The sequence below is a fragment of the Ambystoma mexicanum genome, chromosome 6q (assembly GCF_040938575.1).
Source record: "Ambystoma mexicanum isolate Mex_15411 chromosome 6q, UKY_AmexF1_1, whole genome shotgun sequence".
NCBI lineage: Eukaryota > Metazoa > Chordata > Amphibia > Caudata > Ambystomatidae > Ambystoma > Ambystoma mexicanum.
In genome coordinates, this window is record NC_090937.1 from 1081175585 (window position 1) to 1081188944 (window position 13360).

Here is a 13360-nt window from a genome sequence, read left to right on the forward strand (position 1 = left end):
TTCAACACCGCTAATAAAATCTATAAAACAGCCATCATTGCTCGTAAAGCAATTGCCCTCAATACCAGGATCAAAAATGCCTCCTCTGATACAAAAGAGTTATTTTCCATCCTTAAAGAGTTGGAAAATCCCATCCCTATCATTAACCCGGTTCAATCGAGTAAAGAATGGTACACCACCATCCAAGATGCTCTTGCCACCAAAATCAAACTTTTACAAAATAAAATTATCTCCAAAAGAAATCTTCTATCTGACAAACATTTTACGTTGAACCAAATCACTAAGCACATAGGAGACACTACTCCTACCTTCAACTTCGCCCCAGTCTCCCAAGAAGTAGTACAAAATACTATAGCCAAGCTCAAAGCATCAAACTGCAAAGGAGACAACTTCCCAGCACACCTAGTCAAACTATGTGCCCCTACCCTCACCCCCATAATCATCAATTTTGTAAACTCCTCTTTCAATTCTAATCTGGTCCCAGCTAGCATCAAAGAAGTGTGGGTCACGCCACTATTAAAAAAGCCCACGCTAGATCTACTAGCCCCCACCAAATACCGGCTCATAACTACTGTCCCCTTCCTACTCAAAATCATTGACAAACTAGCTTACAACCAAATACAAACCCACCTTGAACAAAATAACCTACTAGGGGCTAGACAATCCGGCTTCAGGCCTAACCATAGTACTGAGACGGCCCTCCTGGACTTGAAAAGCCAATTAGATACTATCAGAGACACAGGAAAAATGGCTACACTACTTCTTCTGGACCTATCAGCAGCATTCGACTTGGTAGACCACGACAAACTATGTGAAACCCTAAAAAAAGACTTTAATTTCTCAAACAATGCCACACTCTGGATCAAATCCTTTTTAACTGATCTAACATCCAGAGTTGCCATCGGAAATGACTCAGCTGACCCTATAGCGGTTCCCATAGGAGTCCCCAGGGATCATGCTTCTCCTCCACCCTCTACAACGCATATACTAAACTCCTATTCTCAGCCCTAGACGATATGGGTGTCATCTACACACATTTTGCAGATGACACCCAGATCCTCATCCCCATTACGGGGCACTACACCCAAGATACTCAAACCATCAATAAAGTCTACGCCATCATTCAAAATTGGATGGCCCTAAACAGCCTTTGTCTCAATGATGAGAAAACGGAGATTCTCATCCTGGGCTCACAAAAAAGAATAAGCACCCTACATCCAGACTACGCACACATCAACATAGACGGCATCCGGATCCTAGTTATCAACAAGTCAAAACTCTTGGAGTATATATAGACGCCAACCTCACTATGCATAAACAAATATCAGCCCTCTCCTCCTCAACAGCATATACAGCTAAACTTATCGCACTCAGTCGCCAATTCCTGACTCCTACAAACTGTATCACTCTGGCTAGAGCGTTGATGTTAACAAAACTGGACTATTGCAACATCCTTCTTCTAGGAACCTCTAAAACTAATATCAACAAGGTACAACTACTGCAGAACAAAGCCCTTAGAGCGGCTCTAGGTATAAAGAAATCCGAACACATTTCTAACTTTAGGCGAGAAAATCACTGGCTGCCTATCGAAGCTAGAATCATTTTCAAAACATTATGTGTCGTACATTAATGCCTCGCAAACAAAGCCCCTAGCTACTTCAACAACTCCATCAAGAAAAAAACTTCTTGCAGGACCCTTAGATCCAACAACTTGGCTCTTCTATAAATACTGCAATGCAAATATAATAGAGCAGGAGGAAGTAGCTTCAAAGTCCTAGCCCCAACTCATTGGAGTGCTTTACCACTTAGTATTAAAAATGAGGACCCGTTATTAGGGTTCAAAAAAGCACTGAAAACCTGGTTGTTCAACAAATACTAACGTCAATTATTCCCAATCAACCAGGGCACCAAAGTGTCACTGACTTATCTCGATTTATCTAACTGCTACACCAAATGTTGGCCCTATGTCCTATTTGTATGACCAGTGGCCTATCATGTAACAATAGTCTTAGATGAACTGCTTTACTGTTTTTGATGGATATGTAACATTGTATAAGAAATTCTATAAGCTGTCTGTAACTTTGCCGTGATACCTTTGGGTCTGGGCGAGTAACAAATGTAATAAAATAAAATAAATAAATATTCTAATGCTCCGGGCAACTTCTGGGAAGTTTCATTTATTACATCAAAAAAAGCTTGTAGATAGAGGTTTTTGTGGATCAGGGTTTTCTATAGACTGACATAAAACACCCTTTCCAGACAAATATCTCAAATGTGTGCCCTTTGACATTCCAGCTCTTTGGCACACTCAACCCTTACCTGCAAGAGGTGACCACCACACACATTTGAAAAATTGCATCAGCCAAATGTGTTTAGATGTTTAAATGTTCATCCATGCACTTTAAAAGCATAGTATCAAATAACAAGCGCATGCCAGGTCACATGAGAAAGAACACCACACCCGGAATCACCACATGTAGTACAACATAGCACCATATTCAGATAACAGACATTAACAATATGAATAAATTATAGGTGTAATGACAGATTACAATTCACCACAATGGGCTCAGAGAAAACAAATGACCAATAAGCACAGACAATATCTGCATGTAGAATATAATATTAAAGAAGACCCACAGATAATAGCATGGAGAAGATGCCAGATCAAACTGTAATGGTAGAATACAGTTGACGACAATGGGCTGTGACAACACAGATAAAAGATGCACCCAGACGAGGACATGTGGAATACAGTCAGGAACAGTAGCTACAAAATACAGGCATGAAAAACATGCAGGCATCATGGACATCGGGAGGAACACAATTGACCACAATAGGCCGACCTTGATGATTAATATGCCCATGCAAGCACACTAGCCAAAGACAACAGGCATGAACATGACAACACGCATAAAATGCATACACATGCAACACTTGAGCAGAATATGCATAGAGAACATGCTTATCATGCATAACTACAACTTGACACGTCATTCAATCAACACATACGTCACCAGTGCTAGATCTTACACATTTTAGGTGCATGCAGTGGGATGCCTATGCAGAAAATTTAACTGAGCCCACACATCATAAATGCAATGCATCATATATTATTTTTGTAACATGTGACATGTAAGATGTGCACCATTTTTATGCAGCACAGATGCGCCATTGTGTCTAAAAACACATGACCGCATGTGTCCAAAATATCTGCATATATCATGTGTGCAATGACAAGAGCAACACATCATACTTCATGAAAGCAATATGACATCACACCAATGCAGACATGCCCACTGATGCCTATACTCATAAACTTTCTAGATAAAGAGCAAAATGGAGAACAAGAGGAAGGCCAAAATATGGCAAGTAAAAATGTGATTAAAAAATCATCCCCTTATTGTTTGGATAGAGCAGAGCTGAATAGTTTTAGGCCTTTATCGGAAAATAAAGAGGTAACTAATTGCAGACTTATATAGAGGCCAATGGTTTCTATGATGATTCGAGGGATTTCATTACTTCTCCCCAAAGGGGAGCTCCCCCTTTTGAGGCAAAAGAGGTGAACCCACTCCGCAACAACCTCCCTTGGGGCTGAGGCAATTGAAACCTCAATGGAAGAGACTTCCCCTTTGGGGACGAGGACTCATTCCGCCATGATGAACTCCCTGATGCCCTGCATGTGATGGACCATATGGAACTATCTAACACCACAAATCATTACAAGGTCCATGACTGAGACGAAGATACATTGAATGTATACCGTTATCAAAGAGGAAGGGAAGCTGTCCCTTTAAATCACAATTTCCAGTGGACTGTGCAGAGTATTTTGAAGATACAAAGTTCAGAACTGCTTTGAGCTGAAGCCGGACATCCTAGAAGCCCAGCATGTCAGAGAAACAGGGAGCCGCAACAGCTGGCCTGGAGAGCTTTGTGGTGGCATAACACAAAGCAATCATGGTCGGCAGGCTGCACTCTCAATGACGCTGACACCACCTCGGAGATGAAGCATCGAACAAACCAATTACATGCAGCGGTATCGAGAGCCAATCAGGAGACAGAAGCGCACATGAAGCAGATATCGTGGGAAGGGCACTGAGAAGCAAACCGAAGGAAGGACCAGATCCCAAGCACCTGCGGGCACTAGCGATATTCCACTTTCATCCTGAAGTTAACAGGGAGAACGGGAATACCGGGAATCTAAAAGGTTATTGTTAGAGAAGTAATAAAATTGGTCCCGGTACAAATGATGATAGTGTGGAAAAGAAGTTGATATAGTCGAACTATATTAATGTGGTAACAAGAAATACCAAGATCACAAAGAATGAGAGGAATAGAACTGGAGCATTGTTAAACACAGAGATTGCCAAGAGTAAAAATAAAAGTATTGAAGACTTGATAACTTGGGAAAAGGGGAAGCAGGGGCTTTGAAGGTCAACAGGGGTCACACCTAAGACCCCTGATCTCGCCCTTGCTACACTGCAGTCTCACTGGATACCCCTAAAAAAAATAAAAATAATCTTTTTTTAATTTAGGCTCCTGGGCTGTGGCCAGCACCAGGTGCCTCTTTGTTTCTGGGGGGGCTGGTTTTCTTGTTCAGACCTCTTAAGTGTAACACCTTGAGCAGTGACCCTAAATAAGAAAGAATAGGAATAACAAATAATTTATCATTCTGGAAATCTATACAATAATTGCTAGACTCATTAAAGATTTATTTGATTCACTTCGGGAGAGAAGTTGACGGAGGCATGGAAGTGATAACAAAGTGTTTTATGGTTGACCAAGTCAAAGGCCGCTGAAAGGTCTAGCAGGTGGAGCAAGGCTGGCTTGCCCTGGTCTCTGATGACATCCAGCTATTTTTTAAGTCGAACAGTGCTGACACAGTGCCATGACCTGGCCGGATGCCCAATTGGCGCGTACCTAGAATGTGATTAGATTCCAGGAAGTGCTGTATTTGTTTTTTTGCGGCCCTATCTAGGAAGCCTCACAAAGCAAGTCCGAGTCTAGAACTGGCTGACCGACATGAAGCTCAACAGAGTCACATCTCAACTCTCAACCAGTGCAAAATCTATTGGCTTTATCATCGGCTGTGATATTTCATTCAAGACAAGCCAAGAAGACCAAAATGGCATGGTACCAGCTTGCACACCTCTACAAGGCAAGCCTATTATGCATGCCCTGAGTTGAAGAACAGTTGTCCAATCCCTGCTCAGCTCCCACCTGGAGAGTGGCAACATCATACTTGCAGGAGTCCCACATGCCTCCGACCCCCTGGAAAGTAATGCAAACATGCAACCACATCAACGCCAACCTCTGGGAGCTGCACTGGCTATTCCTCGAAGCATGAATCATGGTCAAGACTGCCTTCATCTATAAAGCAGTCACAACCAAACACCACACTACCTGTCTGAGAAACTTACCATCTCCAGAGGTCAGTGAACCACCAGAACCCACATCACAGAAAGCAGGCATTTTCCTTCTGTGTACCTTGTCTATGGTACATGTTACCAACCATTCTACACTCCAGAAAGGACCTAAAGACCTTACTCTTTAAAGAACAGATTTCTAATCACTGATCACCCCACTCACCCTTAAATCTTCTTTTCTGGAACTGCCCCCTTTCCCTGGCTCCCCTTATCCATCCCAGTTCTGCTGCTGCGCATGAATCATTAGTTGTAAAACACTGGGTGCATCCGCTATACACAGCACTCTGTTACAACATAGCTAGGTTTGCACTTTATGAATCCCATAAATACATACACTTTCAATGCGATTGTCTAATGATACTTTTTCACTTTTCACCTGCACATCTACAAACTGCTTTTAGGGAGCACGCCCTAAATTGTGAATCAGAAAGCACTTGCCCACATAATTTGCAGCATTTGCATATTTTGTTGTACTTAAATGGGATTCTTTTTTAATCATATATACTAAAAAAAAATGGCAAAACCTGCCTGCGCCAACTTCTGAACTCTTATAATAGATACCTCAAACATTAATACATATGTGAGGAATGTCTGCTGCATGCATCTGATATGGATCGCTCCACCCTGGTATCCAGTCCCAAAATCTGCGAACACTGCTCAAATATTAACTTTGAGAAAGAAAATAGCATAAATCCTTCAATTTCTTATTTAGTTGGTGGTTGTAAGTATGTTCACAAAGGATTTGTAGCAGCAATTCTAGTGTGCAAATGCAATTACCCGAATAGGAAGTATTAAATGATACATCTTCAACAATTCCAAAAATATAATTACAATTCCTTGTTTAGAAATTGTAGGTTGATGTACCTTCAGCACGCCACGAGTCATACATTTACAGAAAATAAATGGCAACATTTACACATACTAAATACAATGGTCATAACATGGAAAACTAATGGTTGATAACATTTCCTACACACTGGTGCGGGGGGCTCCGCCTTGTCCCCAAAACTATTCAATGTTTATATGCAGCCTCTTGTGTGTCTCGTCCGCTCCTTCGACCTCTGGTGCTGTTCTAATGCTGACAATACCTGATCCTGGTCTGTTTAGACCTTGACTAGGATGAGGCATCATCACACCTCTGCGATTGCCTGGTGGCCATGGGGGATTGGATGAACCGCAACTGGCTGAAGCTCAATGGGGACAAGACAGAGTTCCTGGTGGTGGGTGGCCCTCCTATCCCTTTATTCTGGGGTTCTTCCTTTTGGCCATCTGCACTTGGGTGTGTCCCTGTTCCAGTGACGGTGGTAAAAAGTCTTAGGGTGGTTCTTTCTTCCTCTCTTTCCATGGCTTCTCAGGTCGCTGCAGTGTGTAAAGCTGGGCATTTTCATCTGTGGATTCTGTGGAAAGTGCCCCCTTTGATACCCTCCCATCTTCACCCCCGGTAGTGGCTGCCTTGGTCCTTAGCCGGGTCGATTATTGTAATGCACTATATCTGGCCCAGCCTAAGGGCCTAATTCATAGATTGCAGCTCCTACAGGATCTGGCAGCTCGAGTAGCGACACATTCTACTTATTGAGCCCATACTTCCCCTGTTCTCTGTTCAATGCATCGGCTTCCAGTGACCAGACTAATTGACTTTAAATCTCTCTGCTTGGTTCACCGTGCTCTCCATGGTCAAGGAGCCAGCTATCCTCAAGACAATTGTGTTCGCTATCTTCCCTGCCGTGAACTTCGCTCACAGTTTGCATACCTAGCTGCTGTTCCTACTACTCGGCTAGCCAGGGTCGGTGTTCGGGCATTCTCAGTGGCTGCGGCCAAACTTTGGAATTCTCTTCCATTGCCACTTATGTGTGTGTCTATTCATCTGGATTTCAGATGTGCTCTGAATACTTTTCTTTTCTAGCCCGACGTGTGGTCTGTTCATGTGCTGTCCTAGTGCCAAGATACCCTGGGGTGATAGTTCACTTCATAAAATCTGTTAACATACCATAACATGCTAGATAATGTTTAACCTTCTAAAAGGCTTTCTGAAGGCACCAACTGTCCCATGAATACATGGGTAAGTGAACGGTATCCACATTTCAATCATTAGGACCAATCATAAGCAATTGATGTGAATTGGGCAAATAATGAGCAGGGAAAAAAGAAAGAAAAAAGAAATGTAATTCGTTAGACACCAATTCTTTGCAATTTGTTGTAACACAAAAATATTGTATATTTATGTCATATAGACAAATCGTAAATTCATGATTTCTCTATTTATGCTATTGCCATCCACAAAGGTGTAATTTGAGCAAAATTCTCTTCTTTTTGAATCCTCAAGCATGCACATTTTGCGTCTGGTCCAAAGTGCAGAACATCACAAATTATAATTTTATGTGACCCACACAGAGATGATTATTAGGTATTTGTGATGGCCTCTGCTAAACTGTAGAGGATTTCGCCAGACAAGGAACACTATACACTTTTCTATATGAACCAAACCGGCTAAGTGTGAAATAAAATGAGACAGTCAATCTTACTCTCAGCCTAATGTGTTTGCAGCATCCTTCACTGTGACATTGTTTTGTACATTAATACATACTCGTTATTTTAGGGTTTGGCAGAAACAATGGGTGAGCACTGCGGCCTTCAGTTCAGCCTGGTAAGTCTTCGATTTATTAAGCAATGTTTGGTATTTTACCAAACTAGCATTCCTTTGCCTAGAAAAGCCACTCTAGTCAGTTCTGTCTTCAGATCTATGTGTAATCACTGACCTGTGCCCGCCGATCCCCTGTTGTGAGAAGCCATTTTACTGAATCATCATGTTCCTTCACGGCTAGAGTGAGTGCCGATTCCTCTTCTTTGGTTTCTAGTCCCTCCACACAAAGGTCCCCTCTCCTTCTGACCTACTGCTTCTGTCCTTAATGCAGTGTTGCCCCTTACCGTTTACCCTCAAACCTCTGCTACAGTCTGGGATTCTTTTTACCCCCATATACACCTTGTGAAGACTCTCTTGGTTTGTCCCACACATAACTCCCTCTCTGAACATGCCTGCACCTTGACTCTCCTCCCACACACCTCACCTCACCTGCTGCATCGCTCCTATTTCCCCATCTCCTTGATCCTGATGCAATTGTCCAGCCTGGAAGGAGTTGCGCACCGGATTTGCCTTGGCTGCTTGGACATTCTCCCAGCTGGCATTGGGGCCACACGTTTGGCCAGCCGGTATTCTCATAAGGTGAGTAAACACAAGTGTGCATAGCTTCACTGCTAACAAATGCAGTCCATTTGACATTAAAAAAAAGCAGTTCTAGGATTAGAGCACATATTGTTGTTATGGTGATATCAAGCTGCCCTTTACCACTGTGAAAAAGTCTATAAGCTATACACCGAAGCAGATGTCATAACAATGTTGTACCATATTAGGGGGAAATAGTTGTGAGTTCACCAGGTTGCAATTTAATGAATGACATTGTTCTTGCCTGCCTTCCTTTGCCTTCTTTATAAAGATATATGGTCTCTCCTGAAACCCTACAATGGGGCTTTCTCTTCTGAAAAGTCACTTAGGAAGTCCTATGACAAATGTACTACTTCCTTTATTTTCGATCCTAGGTGTATTTTAACGCCTCCCCCTTAGACTTTATGCACAGCCTCTCATCTTCCCCCTTTGGTCGCTCTTTGCCTTTTGGTAGCATTAGCTCAATGAAGGAGTTGGTGCTGAAAATTGTTACAAAAATATGGATAAGCAGTCGGGTCAGTTTTAATGCATTAGTTGCCCTTTCCTTTTATAAAATATTGCATCAAAACAGAGCCGCGACTCCAGAGGTTGTTGGAGAGACTGCTTACTACCAGTTTTGTCCAATGGAGTTGCCAGTCCGTTAACACTCTTATACCTAATACTGGAACGCCAGCATGCTGGTGTTTGCCGACCTTTAGATTGGGTTGGGGAGCATGTGAAATGCGTTCTTGTTCTTTTTAGTTTGGGCTATTAGGTGTCACTTGCGACACCTGTAAGCCAAAGCTATTGCTTTGGAGTATAGACAGAGAGGAATGACATATGAGGAGCCGATGAGGGGGGACACAGAGTCTGTAGATTCTGTTTGATTATGTGCCTGCCCACGCCATGCTAATCCCTATGGCCATTGATATCCATTCCTTGCTTCGGCTGACCCAAAACACCTCCTCATGGGAACTCTTTGAGCTTGCTTTAACACTTGTGTATATGCACATTGTAAACACCCAATAAATAATCAATTAAGTCTTAGCATCTAGCTTTGCCTTCAATTTGCCTGCCATTGTTTTTTCAAAGCAGGCTTCTTAGAGTTAATTACTTTATGGAGTTGTAAACCCGCCACTGGTGTAATAAAAATGTCTTACCAGGCTGCCATCAGCCACTCAATTCATAAGCACTGTGCGTGCCCTTCACTGAAGTCTGGTTGAAAATAAGCAGTGGCAAAGCCACTGAAGTCCTGTTTAAAACATGGTGACTTGTGCATACATTTTAAGCTTTTGCCATGCACTGTTATTAGATGCCCAGGTATTCATTCCATTTTGCACCTGATACCAATAATGGGCAGTTAATACCACTAAAGCTGTTCCTGTCACGTGCTTTACCATGCCTACACAAAAGCCCAAACTGTTGGCATTCTCAATGGTTGCTTCATATTGCCTTTATTGTTTACTTTTGTGGAATTCCTGTATGCCTTTTATGCACTCTAGTGCACAGCCAGGACGTGAGGAGGAGGAGGAACGACTTTATCTCGCCAGTGGCAATTGTCTCGTTTTATAGATAATTGTTTTTGGGTATCACACCACAGGTGTGGATAGGGGTGATCATTCAGCTGATGACGTCATATTGGAAACCTGTGCAGTGTTATTTAAACCATGCTGAATATCCATGTAGTGTGGTGCACTATTCTCTACATTCCATTTTGACGCAGTGTTGTACTTCTATGTTGCAACATAAGCAACAGCGTTGTGATGCTTGCACTATGACGCTATACAAGCTAGAGTTGGAACAGCCAAGAGTTTTGGGCTGGGTGTGGGCACTACCATAATGGCAATATCAGGCCATAAGATTGTACCAGCTGGCAAATTGTGTGTGTTTGGGCATAGGAGGACACTGCCTGGCCAATGCCCGCTGTACACCTGCCCCCAAGCCACAACATTTGGCTTTGATAATACCTGAATTAACATGAGACCCTCCCTTAAAGTGATTTTGTAAACCCCACAAATTGCCAGTCATGCAATTTTATTTTTTTATTTTTTCATTTTATTACATTTGTATAGCGCACAACAGCCCTTGGGCATCGAGGCGCTGTTACTTGCAGGGAGCTTAGTTACAGAGTAGGTACAGCTGGGAAATGCATGTATGCATATGTTTGTACATTGATGCATTGAAGTACATAATCGCTTCATAAATACATTTAAACTTATCCCGCTGAGCAGGTGATTATCACCAAGGAGTGTTGAGTTTCTTCAGATCCCAGTGTTCATTCAGCACTGGCAGGTTTCAATCAGACAAAACAGAGTCCTCTCATCTCGACCACATGCAGACACTAGAACCAGAGATCTCATTTACAATCGAAATAAACTAGAGGGCCAGAAAACATACATTCCTGCGGTGCTAGGCAATTTACCAATGAATATTGTACCAACCGACTGGTGCAAAATGTTGTCATTGCACAGGTGACTCGATGCAAATGCAACATTTTAAGCTGATTGGTCAGAGTAAATGTTGTTGCGGGAATAGCCTGCACTGGTGCAAAATTGCCCGGCACCAGTGTAATTTTTATACTCGTCGCCCAGCAGATTATGTTACCAATTTCATGTTAATTGAGGCTAAAGACCATAACATCCCCTTTTGTGGTCAAATGTAGAATGGTGTCTTTCAACTAATTAAATTAAAAAGCTCATTAAATAAAACAGAGGGAAAATGTAATTTCAAATTAAGATGAAATGTATATGCTGTGCACATACCACTCCACCAGACAGCTGGTTCCCCTGGCCAGCATCTTCCCCCCACCCTCCGTCCCCTTATTATTCCTTTTCTTTACCATTTCCAACCCCCCTCCCCAACACCACTTAATTGTTTGTTGCAGCAGTGCAGGCCGCAGCCACAGCTTTCCAGCTTCACAAGGCGCTAAGGGAAGATGGGCTCCATATAGAGCCTCGCCTTTCCTTTCCATGGTGGCCATTTTAGCACAGCTTTTTCAGTCATTGAATTGGACACACGAGGCATTAAGCCCTTGTTCCAAGGGCTGGAACAGTGGTAAAGACCCAGAGCCTTTTTAATGGCCCTGGTTCCGCTCGGGATGTTAACTTGGGCTGCCAGGCCGTTACCCCATGTTCCAGCCCTTGGAGCGGGGGCTTGACGCCAACATAGTACATGTAGAATGTTCCTGGTAAGGTTAGTGTGCAATCAATGAAGCGCCTGTTATAAAAACGTCAAGGAGGCAGTTACATGTTTGCCAACACCACCTTCCACAAAAATAGTAGCAAAATCCAGTGCAATTTACATCAGGAGGTTTTTTCTCAAATGGTGTGTCATTATTAAAGCTCGGGTGCAAAATACTCAAACAGCACTAGTGCAACCTGCCATTGCCTACCACCATCACATTTCAAGCAAGCATTGACAATGCCAACAGTTTTGGCTTTTGTGTGAACATGGAAAAGGTATTTGCCAGCCCTTGCAGTAATGGTACTAACTGGCCAGTAATGATAGCAGCTGGAAAATGGTTCTCATAACACTGAAACTGTTGGCTTTGCCAATGCTTGCTTTTAACAGGACCTCAGCGAAGAACGTGCATACTGCTTATAAATAAAGTGGCTCAAGGCAGACCTGGTTTATACATTTTTACTACTCCAGTCGCTTGTTTACAGTTCCAGTTAAGTCATTAACTCTCAGAAGGCTGCTTTGAGAAAACACTGACAGGCACTTCCGTGTACAAAGATTGTTGTAAAAGCTTGATAAAGTTAGCTGAAAGAGTTCCCATGGGGAGGTGCTTTGGGCAGGGAGGGGCAGGAACTTGGTGGGAATGGCCATAGGGATTAGCATGGCCATGTGGCCATGTCAATGTGCAGGTAAATTTTGAAACAACACCTAGAAGCATGGTGTTCCTCTTCATATGCCATTTGTCCTGAGCTGTACTTGAGCGGAGACTATGTTAAGGATAGCACTACACTAAATGTCCTCTATAACAACATAGAAGATTGGATGGATACTAACTGGATGTGCTTAAATAGCAATAAGACCGAGTTAATGGTCTTCGGCTCCAACCAGGCACAGGCCAAACTCACTCCTGAATACCAATCATTTAAAATCAAAGAATCCCGTTTTGAGGTCTCGGACAAAGTTAAAACATTAGGCATGACATTAGACGCATCTCTGAATGCAGATGCCCATGCAATGTACGTAAGCAAAAACTGTGTCTACTACATTAGATTGCTCAAGCAATTAAACCATTTCGTAGCGAGAAAAATTGCACTTCAATAGCTAGAACTACTATTTTGTCTCGCTTAGACTATGGAAATGCACTCCTTGTAGGAGCTAGTAAACAAAGTATGCACAAATTTCAACCAATTCAAAAAAACACGATTAGAACAATCAAACAAAAAGCAAAAACTGAACATAAAACTGAAGCCAGACGTGACCTTCACTGGTTGAAAATTGAAAATCGCATACACTTTAAATCATTGACCCTGACACATAAGTGCTTGTACGGAAAAGCACCTACCTATTTGAAATCTAAAATCACTTTTTATAACCCTACACAGGCTCTAAAATCATAAACCCAGGGATTAATAACAGGAATGAGTCAGAAGAAAGAATACGGCATGGGAAGAGCCTTCCCTAACCACTCAGCGGTAAACTGGAACCAACTTCCGCTCAGCCTCAGGCTGGAGGCTAACCATCTTACTTTTCAGAAGAAACTAAAAACCTTCCTTTTCAA

At 42.5% G+C, this 13360-nt stretch overlaps 1 protein-coding gene across 1 annotated transcript in view; it reads left to right on the plus strand.

Moving 5' to 3' along the window:
• LOC138516471 (cyclic nucleotide-binding domain-containing protein 2-like) overlaps positions 1-13360 on the plus strand; it is a 1453423-nt gene that overhangs the window by 1379447 nt on the left and 60616 nt on the right. The window contains exon 16 of the mRNA XM_069631627.1: positions 8023-8070. Within this exon, the coding sequence (XP_069487728.1) occupies positions 8023-8070 (48 nt within the window). The remainder of the gene's footprint in view (positions 1-8022; positions 8071-13360) is intronic.